The sequence below is a fragment of the Salvelinus sp. IW2-2015 genome, unplaced genomic scaffold (genome assembly GCF_002910315.2).
Source record: "Salvelinus sp. IW2-2015 unplaced genomic scaffold, ASM291031v2 Un_scaffold16393, whole genome shotgun sequence".
Taxonomy (NCBI): Eukaryota; Metazoa; Chordata; class Actinopteri; order Salmoniformes; family Salmonidae; genus Salvelinus; species Salvelinus sp. IW2-2015.
In genome coordinates, this window is record NW_019957565.1 from 921,636 (window position 1) to 945,921 (window position 24,286).

The 24,286-nt window shown below is 43.2% G+C and overlaps 1 protein-coding gene across 1 annotated transcript in view; it reads left to right on the forward strand.

The window, feature by feature from the left end:
* The first annotated feature begins 1,650 nt into the window (after positions 1 to 1,650).
* Positions 1,651 to 24,286, forward strand: part of p2rx4a (purinergic receptor P2X, ligand-gated ion channel, 4a) — a 29,170-nt gene continuing 6,534 nt past the window's right edge. The window contains exons 1-8 of the mRNA XM_024146449.2: positions 1,651 to 2,350; positions 2,650 to 2,797; positions 3,212 to 3,283; positions 18,078 to 18,150; positions 21,364 to 21,460; positions 21,563 to 21,643; positions 22,961 to 23,102; positions 24,044 to 24,180. Coding sequence (XP_024002217.1) covers positions 2,208 to 2,350; positions 2,650 to 2,797; positions 3,212 to 3,283; positions 18,078 to 18,150; positions 21,364 to 21,460; positions 21,563 to 21,643; positions 22,961 to 23,102; positions 24,044 to 24,180 — 893 coding nt within the window. The 5' untranslated portion in view covers positions 1,651 to 2,207. The remainder of the gene's footprint in view (positions 2,351 to 2,649; positions 2,798 to 3,211; positions 3,284 to 18,077; positions 18,151 to 21,363; positions 21,461 to 21,562; positions 21,644 to 22,960; positions 23,103 to 24,043; positions 24,181 to 24,286) is intronic.

The following is a 24,286-nucleotide window of genomic DNA, read 5'->3' on the forward strand; positions in this document are numbered from 1 at the left end:
TAGTAAATAAATAATTAAACCAATTTGTGTAGTACTGAATCATAAGGCTCTGGTTTTTGCAGAAGCAAGGAGGTTACTACTGTTCAGAATGATGATATGATACGAGGTTATGATTAATAAGTTGACTGTTTATGGATGTGATAGGTAAAGACCTTTTAGGATTTAATTTGGGAGATGGTAACTCTAGAACCGCTTTCATGGTGCCCCAGATCCTAATGAGTTAATTGTTACATGATTAATTTAATCGGGTAACAACTAAACATAGTTAGGTAATTAGATAAACAACAGTCTTCAAATGAATCTTAAAGTAAAGCCACGACACCAGTCAGGTTCATATCATCTCAGAAATAAATCACTGTAGTTTAAGGCCATCCATAGAACATACTATATGTCAGTGAAACTGAATTACATGCACTCAGAAATGTCCTTCCTCTACTGGAGGTGTAAAACACAAAATTTAACATATTTGCATATATTAATGTTCTTGTGAAGGCTGGCTGAATTCTGGCAAAGAGTATGTTATTTAATCTCAGCATGTCTACAGATTCTCCCTTCTCCCTGTTTCTGTTTGCTTGGAAATGTTGATACTGGAGACTATTATCTGAAGAAACTGTGTAACCAATTATTTATAGCCGCTAAGAAATGCATTGCCATTAGTTGGAAGGTTGGTTTTCCTCCCACAATGTCAAGTTATTTATTACTAGATTTGATTTATTACAAGATTACATTTATACCAGGCAACTTTCATAGGGTCTGGTTGCCTTAAATGGAATAAAAAGTCAGTCTTGAAAACATGCCCTCATCAGGGGAGATACCTATGTAGGCAATCCCTAGTGGCTTGGCTGCTCATTCTTGGCCTTGGGGGTCTGCTGTCCTGTGGGTTGACACTCTGTCCTTGGCCTAACACACCCGAAACCAATATTGAATGTTTCACTAAGATCCTAAAGCTGAGTGAGGTGTGTTGGGTTGAGGTGCTACAGGGTGGTGGACCCCTAGGGACAGGATGGGGCGACCCAGCAATATTGTGTGCAATTAAAAATGGCTCTACAGTACTATTATGAGATGAATTATATGGAGAATTTGATGTTTCTTTGTGATAATGTATATTTTGGGTGTATGGGGGTTTTTGCTTATTTTTTGGTTTCCAAACCTTTCCCCTGGGAATTAAAAACATTTAAGGTGTAAACTGGGAAGGAAATTGTGTTGGGAGAGAGTTGAGTTATTGACTAGACTGGTGGGGGTCGTGTCTGCAGGCAGCTCGGGCTGGCTGGTCGGTCTGGCTGAAATTTGATCTTAATAAAGACATGCAAAAGTATTTATATTTTTTTCAAGAGTTGTTAATTTGTTAGGCTATTGGTTAAAGGTGCAACACAACACAGCAACACATATTATTGAATTACCTTTGATATAGTTCAGTCTTATTAACTACTTAAACATATTTAATAATAATCTCCTACCTAGCTTGATGACTGTGGGCATTTTTCTTACTTTTTGTTCTAAATGGAGATGGCATATTAGCCTGTGTAAAAAGGCTGGAAATTAGCTTTAGATGGCCCCAAAAATTCGGTAGGAGGACCCCCCGCCAGGTTATGTGCCCCCCACTTCTAAAACCAAAGGGGCGCCCCTGCCTACCGCCACCAACAGTTTGGAAAAGGGTACCGAAGGTCGGACTTTTCCCAGAGAGGATTAAAAGAAACGAATGAAATATCTTTGCTTTTACCGCTCTGTGAACTTATTTGACATTTGCCATACTAGATGGTAGGTCTAAATATGAAAAATGATGCGTCAGCTCAAGTAGCTTGTTTCATTATTGGGAAATAAAAAGGGAACCGCATCAATCTAAACGTGTGCGGAAGACAGGGAAATTACAGTGGGGTTAAAGTTCGGTTAGTGCTATCCGCGATCCTTGGGACTTCCCGACACTAAACCCTTACTTTAACCTTAAGCCCTTACCCTAACCACAACCCTTACCTAACCCTTAGGCTACCTAACCATAACCCTCAACCATTTTACATTTTAACTTCACTGGGGGTCGGGACGTCCCAAGGATCCCGGGTAGCACGGACCGTGAAAGTTAAACTGCCTGTTGTTTTTTTTCGAAAACCCGTGACATACAGGGAAGATATCCTTAAAACGGTCGGGCTATCTCGTTTTTTTATGAGGATACAAAATAGCGTTTTTAATCCCTTTTTTCGGAGGCAGAAAACATGATGAAAACGATGGGATGTTGTGCGTCCATATGTCAATGTTTTTTCGAATATTCAACACCGAAAATTCTTGTAATTAGGAGCTTCAAGGTTGGAACCCTCAACAGAATCACGCAGGCTTTAGTGATTGCATATGTGATCGGGTAAGTGTCGCATAAAGACCACATGACATTCTAACAATTTCATATTGACTTATGTTTACTAATCAAACAAAGTGGTTTCGTCAGTACCCCTTCCTATACTGCCATCATAGCCACAGCTGTCACAAGATTTTTTGGGCAATATTTAACTTATTTTCATATATATTTTATATAAATAATATACAACGATATCTCTGTGATTCACCCTATGTTATACTTTTAAGCCACATGGACCTGGGAATAAAGGTAAGCCCATAATGCATTGACCACCTCTTTGCATCCCCCCTTGCACACCTATGCAGGTATGTCTGTGTGCTGAACAAAGGCTACCAGGACACGGATGCAGTCCTCAGCTCTGTCACGACCAAGGTGAAGGGCATCGCCCTGACCAACACTTCCGACCTGGGCCTGCAAATCTGGGATGTGGCAGACTATGTCATCCCACCACAGGTATCACCCAGACATATAGAAGATGAAGTATAGGCCTGGTCTATTGTAATCACCACCACCAAATACAGGTACCCTTTACTTCCCCCAGTCACCTGATGCCAGGCTGACTGACACCCATCATGGTGGGTGTGACCTCAACTTCAGTGGCACTGTGGAGTTTTATGGTTCCTGCTTGTTTCACTTTAGCTTCGTGCACATTTTGGCTTTTGGGTCAGTTGGGGTGACTTTGTACTAAAATAGAAAATCCATTGGGAGTGGTATACCGCTGCTCAGACTAAAACATGGAATGTGTGTCAGAGATGAAACAACTGTGTCCTACTAACTTTATTTCAAGCAAAAGCCATGTGAATAGGTCAAACCCATTGATGATTGTATGTTTGAGAGAAGTAATTTGAGTTTTTTGATTTGTGGCAGGAGGAGAGCTCTTTCTTTGTGCTGACGAACCTGCTCATCACTCTGAACCAAACTCAGTCGCACTGTCCAGAGGTAAGACATTTTTTTAAATGTAACCTTTATTTAACTAGGCAAGTCAGTTAAGAACAAATTCTTATTTACAATGACGGCCTATCTAACATACTGAATATCCCATCCACCTGAAGATATGTTCATGGAAAAGGCTCTACTTTATACATTTTGATCTAAAACTTCAATTTTATTACAACATCTAGGATAACTTCTTATGGCTGCAGAGGCAGTATTGAGTAGCTTGGATGAAAGGTGCACAGAGTTGCCCAGAGTAAACGGCCTGCTCCTCAGTCATAGTTGGTAATATATGCATATTATTATTAGTATTGGATAGAAAACACTCTGGAGTTTCTAAAACTGTTTGAATTATGTCTGTGAGTATAACAGAACTCATATGGCAGGCAAAAACCTGAGAAAAAATCCAAACAGGAAGTGGAAATTCTGAGGCTGGTAGATTTTCAACCAAGCTCCCATTGAAATCACAGCGAGATATGGATGAGTTTTCACTTATAACGGCTTCCACTAGATGTCAACAGTCTGTAGAACTTTGTCTGATGACTCTACTGTGAAGGGGGGCCGGATGAGAGGAGAATTAGTCAGGTCTGCCATGAGGTGACCATTCTTTGACCATGTGTGTTCACATGAGATGGAGCTCCGTTCCATCGCTCATCTGAAGTCAATGTAATTCTCCGGTTGGAACGTTATTCAAGATTTATGTTAAAAACATTCTAAATATTCAATACATCGTTTGACATGTTTCTACAGACTGTTACGGAACTTTTGGACATTTCGTCAGGTTTTAGTGAACTCGCTTCCCTGATGTTGGATTTGTATACCAAACACGCGACAAAAATAGCTATTTGGACATAAATGATGGACATTACTGAAAAAATGAAAATTTCTTCTGGAAGTGGGAGTCCTGGGAGTGCATTCCGACGAAGATCAGCAAAGGTAAGTGAAGATTTATAATGCTTTTTATGAGTTTTGTTGACTGCACAATTTGGGCGGGTAACTGTATGGCTTGCTTTTGTGGCTGAATGCTGTTTTCAGATTATTGAATATTGTGTTTTGCCGTTAAACTTTTTGAAATCTTACACAGCGGTTGCATTAAGAACAAGTGTATCTTTAATTCTATGTAAAACATGTATCTTAAATCAAAGTTTATAATGAGTATTTTTGTTATTTGACGTGGCTCTTTGCAATTCCTCAGGATATTTTGGAGGCATTTCTGAACATGGCGCCAATGTAAACGGAGGTTTTTGGATATAAATATTAACTTAATCGAACAAGACATATATGCATTGTGTAATATGAAGTCTTATGAGTGTCATCTGATGAAGATCATCAAAGGTTAGTGATTCATTTTATCTCTATTTGTGCTTTTTGTGACTTCTCTCTTTGGCTGGAAAAATGGCAGAATTTTTCTTTGAGTTGGTGGTGACCTAACATAATCGTTTGTGGTGCTTTCGCTGAAAAGCCTATTTGAAATCGGACACTTTGGTGGGATTAACAACAAGATTACCTTTAAAATGGTATGAGATACATGTATGTTTGAGGAATTTTAATTATGAGATTTCTGTTTGAATTTGACGCCCTGCACTTTCACTGGCTGTTGTCATATCGATCCCGTTAACGGGATTGCAGCCATAAGAAGATAAGTTGTACAATGACTTTGGGGAAGTGAGAATGTCTGAGTGCTTGTGCCTGTGTGCAGCCAGAATGGATATTTTCAAAGACAATGGCTGAAGCCTAAATGTTTGTGTGTGACTTGGATAACCGAAGGACTCTATTTGGCTAACAGTATGCATTCCTAAAGGATTTTATTGCAACTAGTCATTGCTCACTATTGTTTAATTGTCTTGTAATAGAGCTCGACAGCTTGTAGTCCTAATTTATTTATTTTTTGTTGCATTTTCTACCTCAGGTTTGTTGGTCGTTCCTATGGGGGAAATGAATGTGGAAAGAATGGGTTTTGGGATAAACAGAGAAAATAAGGTCTGAGGTTAACACAGGCTTAGTAGATCTTATATGTTTTGTTCTATGAGATAATATCAGTCAGTTAACATGACCTTTATGAATTTTGAAGCTTTTATGTGCTTTGTGCTTATTTTGATTAAACGCTTCGAAATAAGCACAAAAAGCGATGTTAGCTGATTAAGATCATTTCATAGAACAAAACATATAAGATCTCCTAGCATGTGTTTACCATAGACCTTATTTTCGGTGTCTATCCCCAAATCCTACAAAAACCCATTCATTTCCCAATAGACTGGTTGGTTGTTTAGCAACTAAACCGACACGTGCACAACTATGGGGCAAAGCAGACAGGGTTGGCTTAGATCTTCGACAACATGTAAACTATATTTCATGTCCAAATGTTTATTGAAACATTTTTACAATGAGCACTTGTTGTCTCTCAAATACTTAATTACAGTTGTTGGTTAGCTAGCTAGCCAATTTTAGCCATATTAGCATAGACATGACGTCAGTCAAAACCCCTCAAAACAAGACATGGTGTCAAGAAGAAGACACAATGAGACTAAACGAGTAACCTAGGACTCCCTCCATGACAGCTTCTTGTCATTGTTGCTAGCTATGTGACCGTTCAGAATCATTACAATGCACGCCTTCCGGCCACATCAATGCGTGCCATCATTATCATGATGTTGTCAGCCAACTCGTCTATATACTTTGGTCAACGAGCCATAGCGGAGTAAGCCTTCGTTAGTGCCTACAAAAAGACGCCATTACTATTGCTCTCTATTGGATGGAGTCCAACCCTCAAGTCATGTGCATGATAGAGAAGTTAAAGATGCGCTATAAGAATGTAGTTTCTAATTGACTTTGGGGATCTAGGATAAGTTGTACAATGACTTTGGGGAAGTGAGAATGTCTGAGTGCTTGTGCCTGTGTGCAGCCGGAATGGATATTTTCAAGGACAATGGCTAAAGCCAAAATGTTTATGTGTTACTGTCACGCCCTGGCCATAGAGGTTTTTATTCTCTATTTTGGTTTGGTCAGGGTGTGACTAGGGTGGGCATTCTAGTTTCCTTATTTCTATGATTGGGGAGTATATATAAGTTGTCATTTTCCGTTTGGGTTTTGTGGGATGTTGTTTTCTGTATAGTGTTTTTTTCCTGACAGAACTGTGCGCTTTCGTTTTCACCTTTTGTCATTTTGTTTGAGTGTTTTTTTTTTAACATCATGAACACTTTCCACGCTGCGCTTTGGTCTCATTCCAACGACAGCCGTTACAGTTACGGCTCTCATTTGTAGAAGGAAGAGTGGACCAAGGTGCAGCGTGGTAGGTGTACATCGTCTTTTTATTGATGACACCAAAACAAAATAACAAAGACAAAAAAACGAAAGCAAACAGTTCTGTCAGGCACAGACACTAAACAGAAAACAAGATCCCACAAAACCCACAAGGAAAATGACATTATGTGTGACTTGGATAACAGAAAGCCTCTATTTGGCTAACAGTATGCATTCCTAAAGGTTTTCATAGCAGCTAGTCATTACTCAATATTGTTTTATTGTCTTGTAATTTAGCTGAACAGCTTTTAGTCCTAGAAAACTGAATTTTTTCCATTTTCATTTTCTACCTCTGGTTCGTTGGCCATTCTTATGGGAGAAATTAATGGGACAAGGTAGCATGTCCGGTTAACAGGTCAGGGTTCCATAGCCGCTGGCAGAACCGTTGAAACTGGAGCAGCAGCACAACCAGGTGGACTGGGCACAGCCAGGAGTCATCAGGCCATGTATTCCTGATGCGGCTGGCTTCCAGGTTAAGCGAGCAATGTGTCAAGAAGCAGTGCGGCTTGGCAGGGTCGTGTTTCGGAGGATGCACGGCTCTCGACTTTTGCCTCTCCCGAGTCCGTAAGGAAGTTGCAGTGATGTGACAAGACTGTAACTACCAATTGGATATCATGAAATTAGAGAGAAAAACAACAAAATATAAGGAAAGACTTAAAGGTCAAGACAGAGTCTGCGTCTCTCACATGCATCTCTCACATGGATAGACAGACCATTCCATGAAAATTTAGCTATATAGGAGAAAGCCCTGCCTCCAGCTGTTTGCTTAGAAGTTCTAGGGACAATAAGGAGGCCTGCGTCTTGTGACAGTAGTCTACCTTTAGGTATGTATGGCAGGACCAAATTGGAGAGATAGGTACTGTAGGCACAAGCCCATGTAATGCTTTGTAAGTTAGCAGTAAAACCTTGAAATCAGCCCTAGCCTTAACAGGAAGCCAGTGTAGAGAGGCTAGCACTGGAGTAATATGATCACATTTTTTGGACCTAGTCAAGATTCTAGCATCTGTGTTTAGTGCTAACTGAAGTTTATTTAGTGCTTTATCCGGGTAACCGGACAGTAAGGCATATGATCATAAAAAGAGAGAGGTCCAAAGTAACGCCAAGGTTCTTCACAGTTTTTTTAATTTTTTTATCTGAGATGACTGTACAACCATCAAGATTCATTTTCAGATCCGACAGCAGATCTTTTTGTTTTTTGTGACCTAGAAATAGCATCTCTGTTTTGTCCGAGTTTAAAAGTAAAATATTTGCCGCCATCCACTTCTTTATGTCTGAAACACAGGCTTCCAGGGTAGGCATTTTTGGGGCTTCACCATGTTTCATCGAAATGTACAGCTGTGTCCTCCGCATAGCAGTGAAAGTTGACATTGTGTTTCTGAATGACATCACCAAGATGTAGAATATATTATAAAAACAATAGTGGTTCTAAAACAGAACCTTGAGGAACACCGAAACTTACAATCAGGTTGTCAGAGTACAAACCATCCACAGTGACGAACTGACATCTTTCCTGACAGATAAGATCTAAGGATGGCTATTTGAAGAATATCAAATGTATATTTTGATTTGTTTAACACTTTTTTGGTTACTACATGATGTAGTATGTAGTAAATAATATATGTGTTATTTCATAGTTTTTATGTCTTCACTATTATTCTACAATGTAGAAAATAGTAAAAATAAAGAAATTCCCTTGAATGAGTAGGTGTTCTAAAACTTTTGACCTGTAGTGTAGGTCCGGAGACATGTTGGACAAAACCCACTGAGTCGATGATGGCCAAGACGTGCGCCAACAGAAAGACGCATCAATCTCAGTTAAAGCACCAAGTGAGCAAAACAGCGCCTCTCTGTCTTGTTATGTGTAGAACATGTATCTGATGCTGTCTGGAACAAAAGAGTATGGCATGTCACACTATTTCTGGCAAGACAGCATCAGATTCATGGGCTAAATATAGGGGCCGCTGTTTCACTCGCTCTGATGCTTTCTCCAGTAATATAGTCTCAGCAGAGAGGAAGTGGCGAAGTGAGAGGGCTCACTCGTGCCAAAATCTGTCCTTTATAAGCTTAATGGGTTTCTATGGAAATAATATGCAGACCTAAGCTTGTCGCCTGCCTTCCCTCCTTTGGCACAAATGCCGGTGACATGAGCTTGTCATCATTATATACAGATCTCTGGTTTCAGCCTCTAGAAAAGAAAGTTGGCAGGTGCACAGTTAGGATGCTGGATTGCCCTGATGTAAAGTGATGTTTCACCAAACATATATAATTACTCTTGTCTAAGTAAAATCATTCAAAATACTTCACCAGGAAGCATGACTTAGCCACATTCTTTAAAAAAATAAATAGCTGTGGATCATTTCAAATCACAAGTGTGTTTAGGAAGCCTCTATTTGGGGAGTGCGCTTGGCAATAGGTCTAGCTGAATAGGTCTAGCTGATTTGAGTTGTGGCTGTCAGTGAAAAGCGTGTGAAGATAACGTGTCTTGAGTATAATTTAAAATATTACATCAAGAAGAAGGGGGGGTGGGGTGTGGCGAAGACATGTTGAGTCTCCAGAATGCATTGCATATGTAGGAATGTGCCCATCTTATTTCTCATTGTCTTAACTCACCACATACCACACATTTTTTCTTCGCCTCACACAAGTCAACAAAGTCTGGTTTTTAACATCCATTGTGAATGATACTGTAGTTCATCAGTATTTAAAAAATCACCAAGCCTCAGTGTGAAAGAGCAAAATATCATTATCTGATGATCCCATATATCCAGTGGAAACGTCATTAAAAAAAAACATTTCTGTCCGGATCACACTGGCACAGGAAACTTTGAGAGCCCGAAATAGGCTAGTGATATGTTGCAAGTTTGTTAGCGACACCTTCGGGTCAGACCTTGTGATAATTTGATACAATGTTGAACTTCACTAGCAATAGTTCAAGTCAAGACAGATAGAAAAGGTGGCAGACAGGCAGAGAAGAGAGATGAATGTGATTGAAAGAACCAGAATTTTTGCCAGGATATTTTCTATTATTTTATTTGTAGGCTTTAGGTCTATGTATTTTACTTAGTTCATGTTGGAAGTTATAGGCCTACTGTTGCATTAGCCTATAGGCTATCTTTTTAGTTCTATGCTCTCATTTCTTTAGCCGCCAATGGATCACAGTGTATCAATGTGTCCAGTGCACTCGCCATAGTTTAATTTGAGATTTTTATAATTTTACTTCAGATTTTTATGATTAACCACGTGACAATGATTTTAATTTTTTTAATTGAAATTAAACTGTTCCACGGAAATATATAAATGCACATATAAATAGTCATAACTGGCACGCAGTGTGACTAGGGTGGGCATTCTAGTTTCTTTATTTCTATGTTTTCTTTGTGTTTGGCCGGGTGTGGTTCTCAACCAGAGGCAGCTGTCTATCGTTGTCTCTGATTGAGAAACATACTTAGGTAGCTATTTTTTCCACCTGTGTTTGTGGGAAGTTGACTTTGTTTAGGGCACATAGCCTTTGAGCTTCATGGTTTGTTTTTGGTAGTGTTTATTGTTTTGTTTGGCGTCATTTTGATTAATAAAGAAAATGTACGCTTACCACGCTGCACCGTGGTCCTCTTTTGTCGACAGCCGTGACACGCAGGTCGGTAGAAATGGTAGGATAAATTGTAAGCTTCCCCAAACTTGAAACCAATAAGCTTCTTCTTCTTCGAACTACCAAAAAATAAAAAAATAAAAAGTCAAACAACTTTTCTGTTAAAAATAAATAAAACAGATCTGGTCCCTAAACAGGCTCAAGGGGAACCTGGGAGGGTGGGTCTTCTGGCGCCAGTACCCATTGCAAGTCTTCCAATGTAAAATCCCTGAGTCCCAAAAACTGCCACAATAATGTCTAGTTTTTTCGACTTCTTTGAGACTTGTGCTGTACAGTTTATAACTGTGGCAATGAACGCAACAAAATCCACCTTTTTAACACACAGGGTATCTTTTGTCTGGCAGCAAACATTTACTACAGGCTGTGGTGTATCCACTACCATCTCTTCACTGGCATCTCTTGTTTCCTTAATTATTTTGCCACCTCAATTTCCTTCACCCTTACAAGGCACTCCAGGAACTCAGGATGATGATCCCCACCACAATTGCAACACTGTCGTCCTTCTGCACACCGTTCTTCAGTATACTCTGTTCGTCTGCACACACTTCAAACATGGCCAAATCCTTTACGATACTTACGCCGTAAGAGCTTTTGTCCCCAAGCCACTGCAGTGTATCTTACATAACCAAGCTTCACATGCGTAGGTATTTTCTTTTCATCAAAAAACAACAGGACCGACAGACTTTCTTCTTTTTCTCCATTCACCCAGCAGGTCAGACGCCGAGCACCAACCACGCCAGGAATTCTCTTCAGGTATTCAACCTGAACATTGTCGTGGAAATTTTAATCAATAATGAGGAGAGACAAGATCAATCCCAATCAGGATATTACTTTATTCAAAACGTATTAATAACATCGATTAATTATTGCAATAATGAAGCTGGTCGACGAATCACCCCTAGATGATTCGTTGAGAGCCCAATGTGGATTTGAGCCACAGCATTTTATAGCAAAGTACATCTTCCTGAATGTTCATGACAAACATCAGATGTATGGAATGGGTCACAAGGTTAGGATTTGTATGAAAGATACTAATAATTCACAGCAGACTGTAAAGACTGTTCTCATTGTGTAGAAACCAGAGTCTGGCCCCCAAAACAAAGTTCCTCTCATCAAATCAAATCTTATTTGTCACATGCGCCGAATACAACATCATTATCCATACCGGAGCCATCTCCACCCTGGTACCTCCCGGCACACAAACACTAACTCATTCTATGGAATGCGGGTTCTGAGAGAGGACAAGACCATCATAAATCAGTTGCTAGAGTTAAATCTCAGAAGCTCCTCTCAGTTCACACAGACACAGAGTTCTAAGAACCCTATTTTGTTGCATAAAACAACCATTTGATGCAATAACAGTATTATTAACATAATCTTGTAATTTCTCCACGATAACATCCGTCGTCATCCCTGAGATGAGTCCTTTGACGGGTGCTCTACTCCAAAGTTCAAAACATAAAACTTCTGTTGTCCGGATTCTTTTGAGACCCACTGCAATCTTCCTCTGCTCGTCAGAAATACAATGAATCAAAATAAGACCAATCCTGGTTACTCTAACAGACTCCACGTTTCCAAGCACATACTTCACCATTTATGACACCTCAAATGGGTTTCCCACATATGCATCCTTACTCAACAACCGCATCCCAACAAGAAGCGATTCATTATAATTTACACACCGTGGCAGACCAGGGGGCTTGGTCAAAACGTTTACACAGATCAGACACGGACAGAGTAGGATTAGCTCGGTTTCAAGGGTGTGTCACGCCCTGATCTTAGAGAGCCTTTTTATGTCTCTATTTGGTTTGGTAAGGGTGTGATTTGGGGTGGGCATTATATGTTTTTGTTTTCTATGATTTTGTATTTCTAGGTTTTGGCCGGGTATGGTTCTCAATCAGGGACAGCTGTCTATTGTTGTCTCTGATTGGGAACCATACTTAGCTAGCCCTTTTCCCTCCTTTCAGTGTGGGAAGTTAACTTTGTTTGTGGCACATAGCCCTTAAGCTTCACGGTTGTTTTGTATTGTTAATTTTTGCCGGCGTAATTTCTAATAAAAATACGCTGACCACGCTGCGCTTTGGTCTAGTTCTTTCAACGGCCGTGACAGGGTGTTTATTTGAATAACAAACCAAAAGAAAAGAGTAGGTCTCCCCTATGAGACCCTCTCCGGGATACCGTCTTCTGGGCTCCGGGTCTTGCTGTATCCTGTGGGGAACAAAAACTGAGCTCTCTACTTTTATCTCTCGTACCGTCCCCAACTATACGTGAGTAACCTTTCTTCCCCCAGTCCCTTCTCCCGTGTGCTGCCCTTCTGGCAGCTTTATGGGACCCGTCCAGCTGGTGAGCAATCAGCCCTTGATTACTCACAAACCACAATCATCCCCAATTAGTCCTGGCTTGAGAGCCCGTCGAGACCTGGCACGTCCAGCAGAGGGAGCCATCGCCTCGTGATGTAGACTCCGTCTGTCACCAGGCCTCGACGAATCTCTCCCTGGTGGCTGACCTGCTGTATGCCACCCCCCCTTAGCTCTGTCGGGGAGGGGGCTGTCATCAGTGTGACGTATGTCTCCCTTCTCAATAGGGCATTCACGTTTCCATGCTTCGCCCCTAACCTGTGCACAACAGAAAAAGAGAAGCGTTGAATGGACAAGAACCACCTGGTGACCCGATCGTTTGTGCCCCTTCCCCTGGTCAGTAACCAGGGTGATGTGGGTACCTAGCAGGTAATACTTGAGGGTGTCTAGCGCTCACTTCTTCTCAACAATAGAGTAATTCTTCTCTCTAGGTATCAGCTTTCGGCTTATGTACATGAGGGGGTGCTCCTCCGCATCGTGTATCTGAATTGGATGGGAGCACAGCGCTTCCTTCAGGCGCCTGAACGCCGCTTCTGTCTCGCCCGTCCATTTCACTGTTTTCGGGAGGTGGGCCCCGGTTAGATCAGTGAGGGGCCAGGCTATAGCCACAAAGTTGGGGATAAACCGGCTATAGTATCCTGCCAGTCCCAGGAAGGACTTGACCTGTGTCTTGGTGCGTGGAACGGGCCAGTCAAGTACTGCGTGAACCTTCCTCTCCTGGTGCTTCCCCCATCCGATCAAATACCCAAGGTACTCCACCTCCTCGAACCCTAGTTTGCATTTCTTGGGGTTCGCTGTCAACCCGGCTAGCCTGAGCGTGTCCAGCACCGCCTGGAGGCGTGTCAGGTGCTCTTCCTAACCTTGGCTGTGGATGATGACATCATCCAAATAGGTCACTGCTGGTGGGGTCGAAGTACTTTGTCCATCAGGCGCTGGAATGTGGGCGGGGCTCCGTGGAGACCGAACGGGAGCACCCAGTACTGATATAATCCGTCTGGTGTCGAAAACGCCGTCTTCTCCCGGGAGGAGGCTGCCAATGGTACCTGACAATATCCTTTGGTCAGGTCAAGGGTGCTGATGTACCAGGCCTTTCCCAATCGTTCGATGAGCTCGTCCACCCTAGGCATGGGGTAGGCGTCGAACAAGCTGATTTCGTTCACACCCCGGAAATCATGACAGAAGCGCAGGCTACCGTCCAGTTTGGGCAACAACACCATGGAGCTGTACCATGCACTGTGGGACTCTTCAACGACCCCCATCCTCAGCATAGCCTCTACTTCCTGCTTCACGGCCTTCCTTCGGGCCTCAGGAATCCGATATGGCCTCTTCCGTGCCGTTACGGGTACCGATGTGGTGTTCAATGAGGGTCGTGCGGCCTGGCTTCTCAGAGAACACCACCGTGTTCCGATCGACTAGCTCCCTGAGCGCCTGCTTCTGGGCCGGGGTCCTTATTGCTCGGGACCACCACTGGTACCAATGGCGTCCTAGGTCCCTACCATAACACGGCCAAGGCTGTCCTCTCGTACCACTTCTTCAACAGGTTCACATGGTAAAGCTGTTTGGGTTTCTGTCTCCCCGGCTGCCGTACGTGGTAATTGACGGGTCCCAGCTTCTCTATCACCTCGTATGGCCCGTGCCATGTTGCCAGGAACTTACTTTCGGCCGTGGGGATTAAGGCCAACACCTTGTCTCCCACCTGGAATTCTCGGGGCTGGGTTCCCCGATTGTAGACCTGGGCTTGGGCGCGTTGGGCCTTCTCCATATGTTCCCTTACCACTGGCCATATGGCTGTCATCCGCTCCCTCATCATCTCCTCGTGCTCTACCACGCTGCGTAAGGGGGTCGGTTGGGCTTCTCGGATTGAGAACATTAGGTAGGGTAGTAGCTGGTCCCAGTTCTTCCCGTCCTGCTCAATGACCTTCCACAGCATTTGTTTGAGCGTTTTATTGAACCGCTCGACGAGCCCATCCGTCTGTGGGTGAAAGACGGAGGTCTGGATCTGCCTGATCTGCAGGAGAGTACATATATCTTTCATTAGGCAGGATATAAACTCAGTACCTTGGTCTGTCAGGATCTCGTTCGGGATGCCCACCCGGCTAAAGAGGTAGAACAGTTCCCGGGCAATGGATACCTCCACCCGTAGGGGAATGGCCTCGGGATACCGGGTGGCATAATCTAGTATTACCAGGATGTACCGGTGACCTCGTGCTGTTTTTACCAGGGGTCCCACTATGTCCATGGTGAGGCGTTACAAAGGGCACCCCGATGATCGGTAGGGGGACCAGCGGGTTTCGGAAGTGTGCTTTTGGGGCAGTGATTTGACACTCCGGTGCGACAATAGTCTCCCATGGCCTTCCTCATCCCGGGCCAGTGGAACCGGGCGGCGGTCCGTTCCCGGGTCTTCTCCATTCCCAGGTGTGCCCCCAACAGTTGGGTGAGGGCCAGCTGAAGAACGGTTCCCACGTAGCGTCAGGGCAGCAACAATACCTTTCGAAGTTCCCCCTGTTGGTGCGACACCTGATACAAAAGGTTATTCTTGATTTGGAAATGGGGGTATCGCCAGTCACTCACCCCCAGAAGTAGCTGTCCATCGACCGCTATCACTTGGGCTGCGGCGGCTTTCAAGTTCGGATCCTCTGAACCTCCGAATTGTCCCCTCAGTTGGCCCCCAGCGGCTGTCTCGACTGGCTCCTCGAAATCAAGGAGGAGGAGGCTGGGCTCCTTCTCCAGTGGTTCCCCAGGGGGTTCGGGTTCCGGCATCCCGCCGACTCTGGACCCGTAGATACAGGTTGGTGAAACATTTGCTTTCGGGCCGGACAGGCGATGATGGGTCGTCCTCGCTCTCGTCTTCGGACGGCTCTGACCTTTTTCCTCAGCTCGTGCCTCCACAGGGCCGCGAACAGCGGACAATCTCGTCCCACTAGGAGGAGAGGTACCGGCAACTCTGGTACGGCACCCACTATCATCTGGCAGTTCCCTTGTGGCGTCATGATGTTGGCCCATACGGTTGAATACCGCTTTGTGTCACCGTGAACACAGGAAATAGACATCTCCATACCACATTCGGTCCCCTGGTTCAGCAGGCTCATGGTTACGAGCGTAACCATACTTCCGGAGTCTAATAGAGCTTCTGTGTTGTGTCCGTCAACCTTCACCGGTACCATGGGTGCAGTTGATTCGTGGTGCGCCCAACAGGAGGTGACGTAGTTCACTGCGTGACCCACCTCGCGTCCGACTTCTCTCAAGCCGGGCAATTCCAGGCAATGTGCCCCCAGGCGCCACACTCAAAACACCTCCTTTGGTCTCCATCTACCTGGGGTCGTCGGTGGCGGGTCGGCCCTGCCCCAGCCGTCTCTCCACGGGTTTGCGGTCATTTGGCCCTGCCGACTGTCGGTTCGGGGGACACAGCGGGGGGGCTGTCCTTCCGTACCCGACTCGGCCCAGCTCCCACTCAGCAGAGCCTGAGTGTTCTGATGCATCTCTACTGCTTCCAGGATGCCCTCCAAGGTCTGGGGCGCGCATAGACTCGTTGCCCTCCTCATGTCGTGGGGTAGCGCCTGTAAGAAGCGATCCAGGACCACTTTGTCTAGGATGGAGAGGGTGGATACCTCGGTTAAGAGCCATGCCCTGGTGACGCGCAGTAGATCACTCATCTGGGCTCGGGAGGATGCGTCGGCTACGAACCTCCAGTTGTGGAACAGTTGAGCCCGATGGGCCAGGCTGTACCCGTAGAGGCTGAGTATCTCCCATTTGAGTCCGTCGTAGTTAGCCGCCTGTTCGTCGTTCAGGTCCCAATACGCCTTTTGGGCATTCCCAGAGAGGAACGGGGCCAGCAGACTTGCTCACTTCGGCCTTGGCCATCCTTCCCATAGTGCTGTCCGTTCAAATGTACAGAGGTAGGTTTCAATGTCGTCGTCTTCCGTTAGCTTGATTAAAAACTGGTTTGGATGTGATTCAGTAGACACTCCTTGTAGCTTCCTGATTTCCTCAACGAGGCGGACATTTTGTAGCCGCTGTTCCGCCTGTTGGGCCCGGACGAACTGAGCTATCAACTCGTCCATGCTGATGCTGCGTAAACGTCAACCCTGATCTGACCACGTTATCAGAATGCCCGCATTCTCCACCACTTGTGGCAGACCTGGGGGTTGGGTCAAAACGTTTACACAGATCAGACACGGACAGAGTAGGATTAGCTCGGTTTCAAGGGTGTTTATTTGAATAACAAACCAAAAGAAAAGAGTAGGTCTCCCCTATGAGACCCTCTCCGGGATACCGTCTTCTGGGCTCCGGGTCTTGCTGTATCCTGTGGGGAACAAAAACTGAGCTCTCTACTTTTATCTCTCGTACCGTCCCCAACTATACGTGAGTAACCTTTCTTCCCCCAGTCCCTTCTCCCGTGTGCTGCCCTTCTGGCAGCTTTATGGGGCTCATCCAGCTGGTGAGCAATCAGCCCTTGATTACTCACAAACCACAATCAGCCCCAATTAGTCCTGGCCGGAGAGCCCATCGAGACCTGGCACGTCCAGCAGAGGGAGCCATCGCCACGTGATGTAGACTCCGTCTGTCACCAGGCCTCGACAAGTCTCTCCCTGGTGGCTGACCTGCTGTACGCCACAACACGTATCCTCCACTGCAATTTTAGACAATTAACTTTTTGTTCCATTTTCCGACACTACTGTTGTCCATTCAGAACATTCGTCTTCACCAAATTTACTCAACACGCTGCTTAATTCGAACTCATCAACCACTTCCACCATCTACCTAAAACTCATGAGCTGCCTACGGGCTTTACTATAACACTCATGAGCTGCCTACGGGCTTTACTATAACACTCATGTAAAAAGTGTGTGCACACATAGGAGGTCCCGTGAAATGGAAACGGGCCCGCCTTTGGAAATCAAATGCCCGTCCAACTGATTTTGTTCTGACACCGGGTCTAGACATAAATCAAAACACCTCAAAACAACACATGGTATTAATAACAAGATACCCACGAGCTGAAACGAGCCACCTACGATTCCCCAGCTTCTTGTCATTGTTGTTCGCTATCTGACCGGTCAGAATCTGTAGGTTTTGGCCAACGAGTAAGCCTCCATTAGTGCCTACAAAAAGACACCATTACTAATGCTTTCTATTGGATGAAGTCCAGCCCTCGAGTCATGTGCATGATAGAGAAGTTGAAGATGCACTATTAGAATGTATTTGCAAATGTTTTACGTCAAAAAAAAAATTGAAAATTGGCTGTATGATTTATATACATAAGCAATGTATTATTAGCTTTATATTGTCTCTCATTAAATCACACATCCTGTTTTAGGAAAACATGCTTCTGTTCTTGGGTGTAGGGAGGTGTACCCCTTTCTGTCCATTGAGGTCATTTCTGGACAACATTTTTAGGGGACCTGTTTTTGGTACTCATAGAGGTTCAAGTTCTGTATAGCGTCTAAGATATATTTTTAAGCTTTAAAAAATTATACTCATGCTGTCATGCGTTCAGGTCCCAAAAACTGGTTTTGACTGCACCTCAGACAGGGACTGCAAGGCTGGCTCACGTGATACCCGAGGCAATGGTAAGGATATTAAGATTTTGACATTGGGGAAATCGTCATTGATCCATTTCTATATCTGAGTTATCATATATTATGATCTAATCCTTGTTCTATGTTTGAGATGTAGATTATAAGGCTTTCTGTAAAAGAAAAAGGCCTTGTATTGTCACTAGATGGTAGCATTACATTTGACATTTTAGTCATTTAGCAGACACTTATCCAGAGCGACTTACAGTAGTGACTGCATACATTTTCATACTTTTTTCATACTGGTCCCGTGGGAATCGAACCCACAACCCTGGCATTGCAAGTGCCATGATCTACCAACTGAGCATTACCATTCAATAATCATTACAGTACCATGTCATATGTTGAGTGCTTGGCACTACAGTGCCTTCAGAAAGTATTCATACCACTTGACTTATTCCACATTTTGTTGTGTTACAGCTTGAATTCAAAATGGATTAAATAACTTTAAAAATCACCCATCTACACACAATACCCCATAATGACAAAGTGAGAACATATTTTTGTCGTTTTTGCACATTTATAGAAAATTAAATACAGAAATATCTCATTTACATAAGTATTCACACCCCTGAGTCAATAAATGTTAGAATCACCTTTGGCAGTGATTACAACTGTAAGTCTTCCTGGGTAAGTCTCTCTAAGAGCTTTGTACACATTCTTTAAGCTCTGTCAAGTTGGCTGTTGATCATTGCTCGACAGCCAGTTTCAAGTATTGTCATACATTTTCAAGCTGATTTAAGTCAACACTGTAACTAGGCCACACATTCAATGTAGTCTTGGTAAGCAACTCCAGTGTACAGTTGGCCTTGTGTTTTAGGGCTACAACAAAACTGTGTACTGTTGGGGGTACTCGAGGACCAGGGTTGGGGAAACACTGTTTTAGGTTATTGTCCTGCTGAAATGAATTTGTCTCCCAGTGTCTGTTAGAAAGCAGACAGAACCAGGTTTTCCTCTAGGATTTAGCCTGTGCTTAGTAAAACTCCCTCGTCCTTGCCCATGACAAGCATACCCATAACATGATGCAGCCACCACCATACTTGAAAATATGAAGAGTGGTACTCATTGATGTGTTGTGTTAGATTTGCCCCAAACATAATGCTTTCTTTTCAGAACATAAAGTTAATTTCTTTGCCACATTTTTTTGCAGTTTTACTTTAGTGCCAGTTTTCTTCCATCATAGCCATAAAACTCTGTAACTGTTAGGAAGGACGCCTGTATCTTTGTAGTGATTGGATGTATTGATACACCTTCCAAAGGGTAATTAATACCTTCACCATGCTCAAAGGGATATTCAATGTATGCTTTTTTTTTTACCCGCCAATAGGTGCCCTTCTTTGCGAGGCATTGGAAAACCTCCCTGGTCTTTGTGGTTGAATCTGTGTTTGAAATTCACTGCTCGACTGAGGGACCTTACAGATAATTGTATGTGTGGGGTACCGAGATGAGATAGTCATTCAAAAATCATTATTAAACACTATTATTGCACACAGAGTCCATGCAAATTATTCTGTGACTTTTTAAGCAAATTTTTCTCTTGAACTTATTTAGACTAGCCATAACAAAGGGCTTGAATACTTTTTGACTCAATATATTTCAGATTTTCATTTTGAATTACATTTCTATAAACATAATTCCACTTTGCCAGTATGGGGTATTGTGTGTAGGCCAGTGACACCAAATCTCAATTTAATCCATTTTAAATTCAGTCTGTAACACAACAAAATGTGGAAAAAGTAAAGGGGTGTGAATACCTTCTGAAGGCACTGTATAAGGTTCTATCTGCATTTTAATAAAAACAATTTTGGGGGGACCTAGCCTTGTTCTGTTCAATGTTCTCTACCTACAGTTAAAATCGGAAGTTTACATACACTTAGGTTGGAGTCATTATAACTCGTTTTTCAACCACTCCACAAATTTCTTGTTAACAAACTATAGTTGGCAAGTTGGTTAGGACATCTACTTTGTGCATGACACAAGTAATTTTTCCAACAGTTGTTACCAGAGAGATTATTTCACTTATAATTTACTGTATCACAATTCCAGTGGGTCAGAAATGTACATACACTAAGTTGACTGTGCCTTTAAACAGCTTGGAAAATTCCAGAAAATGATGTCATGGCTTTAGAAGCTTCTGATAGGCTAATTGACATCATTTGAGTCAATTGGAGGTGTACCTATGGATGTATTTCAAGGCCTACCTTCAAACATATGTGGATATATTGTAGCAACATCTCAAGACATCAGTCAGGAAGTTAAAGCTTGGTCGCAAATGGGTCTTCCAAATGGGCAATGACCCCAAGCATACTTCCAAAGGCAAAATGGCCTAAGGAAAACAAAGTCAAGGCATTGGAGTGACCTTCACACAGCCCTGACCTCAATCCCATAGAAAATTTGTGGGTAGAACTGAAAAGCGTGTGCGAGCAAGGAGGCCTACAAACCCGACTCAAATGAAACACAATACCATGCTCTTGTTTAAGCTTTTGGAATTGATTTGTTTTAAGATTTGTTTTAAAACAAATCAATTCTAAAAACTTTAACAAGAGCAAGGTATTGTGTTTCATTTGAAAACAGCATCACATTTTGTAAAAGCGGAATATTTCAGGTCATCCCACCCACCTGTCAGGAGGAATGGGCCAAAATTCACCCAACTTACTGTGGAAAGCTTGTGGAAGGCTACCCGAAACGCTTGACCCAAGTTAAACAATTTAAAGGCAATGCTACCAAATACTAATTGAGTGTATGTAAACTTCTGACTCACTGGGAATGTGATGAAAGAAATAAAAGCTGAAATAAATCATTCTCGCTACTATTATTCTGACATTTAACATTCTTAAAATAAAGTGGTGATCCTAACTGACTAAGACAGGGATTTTTTTACTAGGATTAAATGTCAGGAATTGTGAAAAACTGAGTTTAAATGTATTTGGCTAAGGTGTATGTAAACTTCCGACTTCAACTGTAAATAGTACTCTAAATACCCCAATTCATGTTAAGTTCAAAAGAATACATTATACAAATTGCTGACAACATTGGAAATGTAAAGCCAATTATCTCAGAGTCATATTTTTGCAGATAGAACCTTATAGTCCCAAGCTCTCAATGTGTCAATTAGATTTAAAGACAGTCTACCACTTACTTGTAGAATGACAGTCACATTATTGTTTTTCACTGACGTTCTCCTTTAAAGTGACTATCTCCCCTCAGGTGTTCAGACTGGGAAATGTGTGAAGTACTCAGCTGTTGATAAGACATGTGAGGTTCTGGCTTGGTGCCCGCTGGAGTTAGATAAGGAACCTCCCAAGTAAGAACTATTGAGTACCAAGGTGGAAAAGGTTGTATTTGCTTTTATTTTACATAATCCATCTAGAATGTTTTAATAATTTCACAATATAATTGTCTTTAGTCCTCCAATGTTGGCAGATGCAGAGAACTTCACAGTGCTTATAAAGAACAGCATCCGGTACCCCAAATTCAACTTCAATAAGTAAGTCAAGTTTTTACATTTTTGTGACTTGATAAATATGTTACGAGCTAAATTCCATTTAAGATTTGGGTCACACTTTATTTGCACAGTCTGGATAAGCAACTGCTTGCTAAGGTTATGGTTCGGTTTAGAATACGTGTGAGGGTTAAAGTTAGGATAAGGGTTAAGTTTAGGGTTAGGATAAGTAGATGCACTACATGACCAAAAGTATGTGGACACCTGCTCGTCAAACATCTCATTCCAAAATCCTGGGCATGAATATGGAGTTGGTCCCCCAGACGTTCCAATTCATCCCAAAGGTTTTCAATGGGGTTGAGGCCAGGGCTCTGTGCAGGCCAGTCAAGTTCTTCCACACCAATCTTGACAAACCACTTCTTTGTGGTTTACAGGAAAGGGCCTTCCCCGAACTGTTGCCACAAAGTAGGAACACAGAATCGTCAAGAATGTCATTGTATGCTGTAGCGTTAAGAATTCCCTTCACTGGAACTAAGGGGCCTAGCCTGAACCATGAAGGGGGAAAAAACAGACCATCATTCCTCCTCCACCCAACTGTACAGTTGCCACTATGCATTGGGGCAGGTAGCGTTCTCCTGGCATCCGCCACACCCAGATTCGTCTGTGGGACTGCCAGATGGTTTGCACTGCGCCAGAGTCCAATGGTGGCGAGCTTTACGTCACTCCAGCTGATGCTTGGCATTGCGCTTGTGTGCGGCTGTTCGGCCATGGAAGCCCACTTCATGAAGCTCCCTACGAACAGTTCTTCCTGACGCAGTTTGGTAGAGAGTGTTGCAATCGAGGACAGACGATTTTAACACGCTGCGTGCTTCAGCACTCGGCGGTCCCGTTCTGTGAGCTTGTGTAGCCTACCACATCACGGCTGAGTCCTTGTTGCTCCTAGACATTTCCACTTCACAATAACAGCACTTACAGCTCTAGCAGGGCAGAAATTTGCCGAACTGACTTGTTGGAAAGGTGGCATCCTATGACTGTGCCACATTGAAAGTCACTGAGCTCTTCAGTAAGGCAATTCTATTGCCAACGGAGATTGTATGGCTGTGCACTCGATTTTATACACCTGTCATCAAAGAGTGTGGCTGAAATAGCCGAATCCACTAATTTGAAGGGGTGTGCACATACTTTTGTATATATAGTGTAGTTGAAATGTTACTGATAGTCTGTAGAGGATTTACAGATGGACTATCCAAATAAAGCGATACCAAGATTTGTTGCATTGGACACAGTGATAAACAATGTGGAATTGCAGTCAGGGCAACTGCATGCAACACTATAACTATGATATTTTTGTCTGTTCTGCAGAAGGAATATCTTGCCCTATGTCAACAAGACCTACTTGGAACAATGTGTATTCAATCGCATCACTGATCCAGACTGCCCGATCTTCAGACTCAAAGACATGGTCACAGAGGCCAATGAGGACTTTCAGACCATGGCTGTCCATGTAAGTGCCTGCTTCTTTTTAAAAACTCCCAAGTTACTCCCAATTTAACGGCTTCCCATAACATGTACAATACAAGTGTTTGCTTACGCCCACACCTATCAGGTCATACATAGATTTAGACACTGATATGTCATGACCTTATTCTCTTGATGGGATGAGGGTTAACCACATTGGCAACTTTGACAAATATTGTTCACCAGAATATTTTTCTGCAAACTACCCTAAAGGCATGGTCTACACTGAGTGTACAAAACATTAAGAACACCTGCTCTTTCCATGACATAGACTGACCAGGTGAATCCAGGTGAAAGCTATGATCCCTTATTGATGTCACTTGTTATATCTGCTTCAATCGGTGTAGATGAAGAGGAGGAGACAGGTTAAAGAAAGGTTTTTAAGCCTTGAGACAATTGATAGATGGATTGTGTATGTGTACCATTCATAGGATGAATGGACAAGACAAAATATTGAAGTGCCTTTGAATGGGGTATGGTAGTAGGTGCCTGGCGCACCGGCTTGTATAAAAAAAAAATGCAACCGTGCTGGGTTTTTCACACTCAACAGTTTCCCGTGTGTATCAAGAATGGTCCACCACCCAAAGGACATCAAGCTAACTTGGCACAACTGTGGGAAGCATTGGAGTCAACACGGGCCAACAACCCTGCGGAATGCTTTCGACATGCTTTTTGTAGAGTCCATGCCCCGAGGAATTGAGGCTATGTTGAGGGAAAAAAGGGGGGTTGCAAATCAGTATTAGGAAGGTGTACCTAATGTTTGGTAAACTCCGTGTATATTAGTCAAAATGTCATGATATATCTTATGGCATTTTGATTCATGTCGAGTAATCTAACATGCAGCATAGCATCTTATGTCTCAGATGGTTTTCATTTGTAAAATCCATGTAAACTGCATCCTTATCTACGTTGATTGTCTTTGTCTAGGGTGGGGTTATGGGTGTCCAGATCCGCTGGGAATGTGATCTGGACATGCCAAGCAGCTGGTGTGTGCCTAGGTACACCTTCCGTCGCCTGGACAACAAGGACCCAGTGAACAATGTGGCGCCTGGATACAACTTCAGGTATAGGCCTGATGACAGGCCTGATGGAAACGGAAAATGTTTTTGTAAACATTACAAATGTCGCCAAAACAAAATACGCTAGACAAAGTGGGATCTTTTTGTGTCT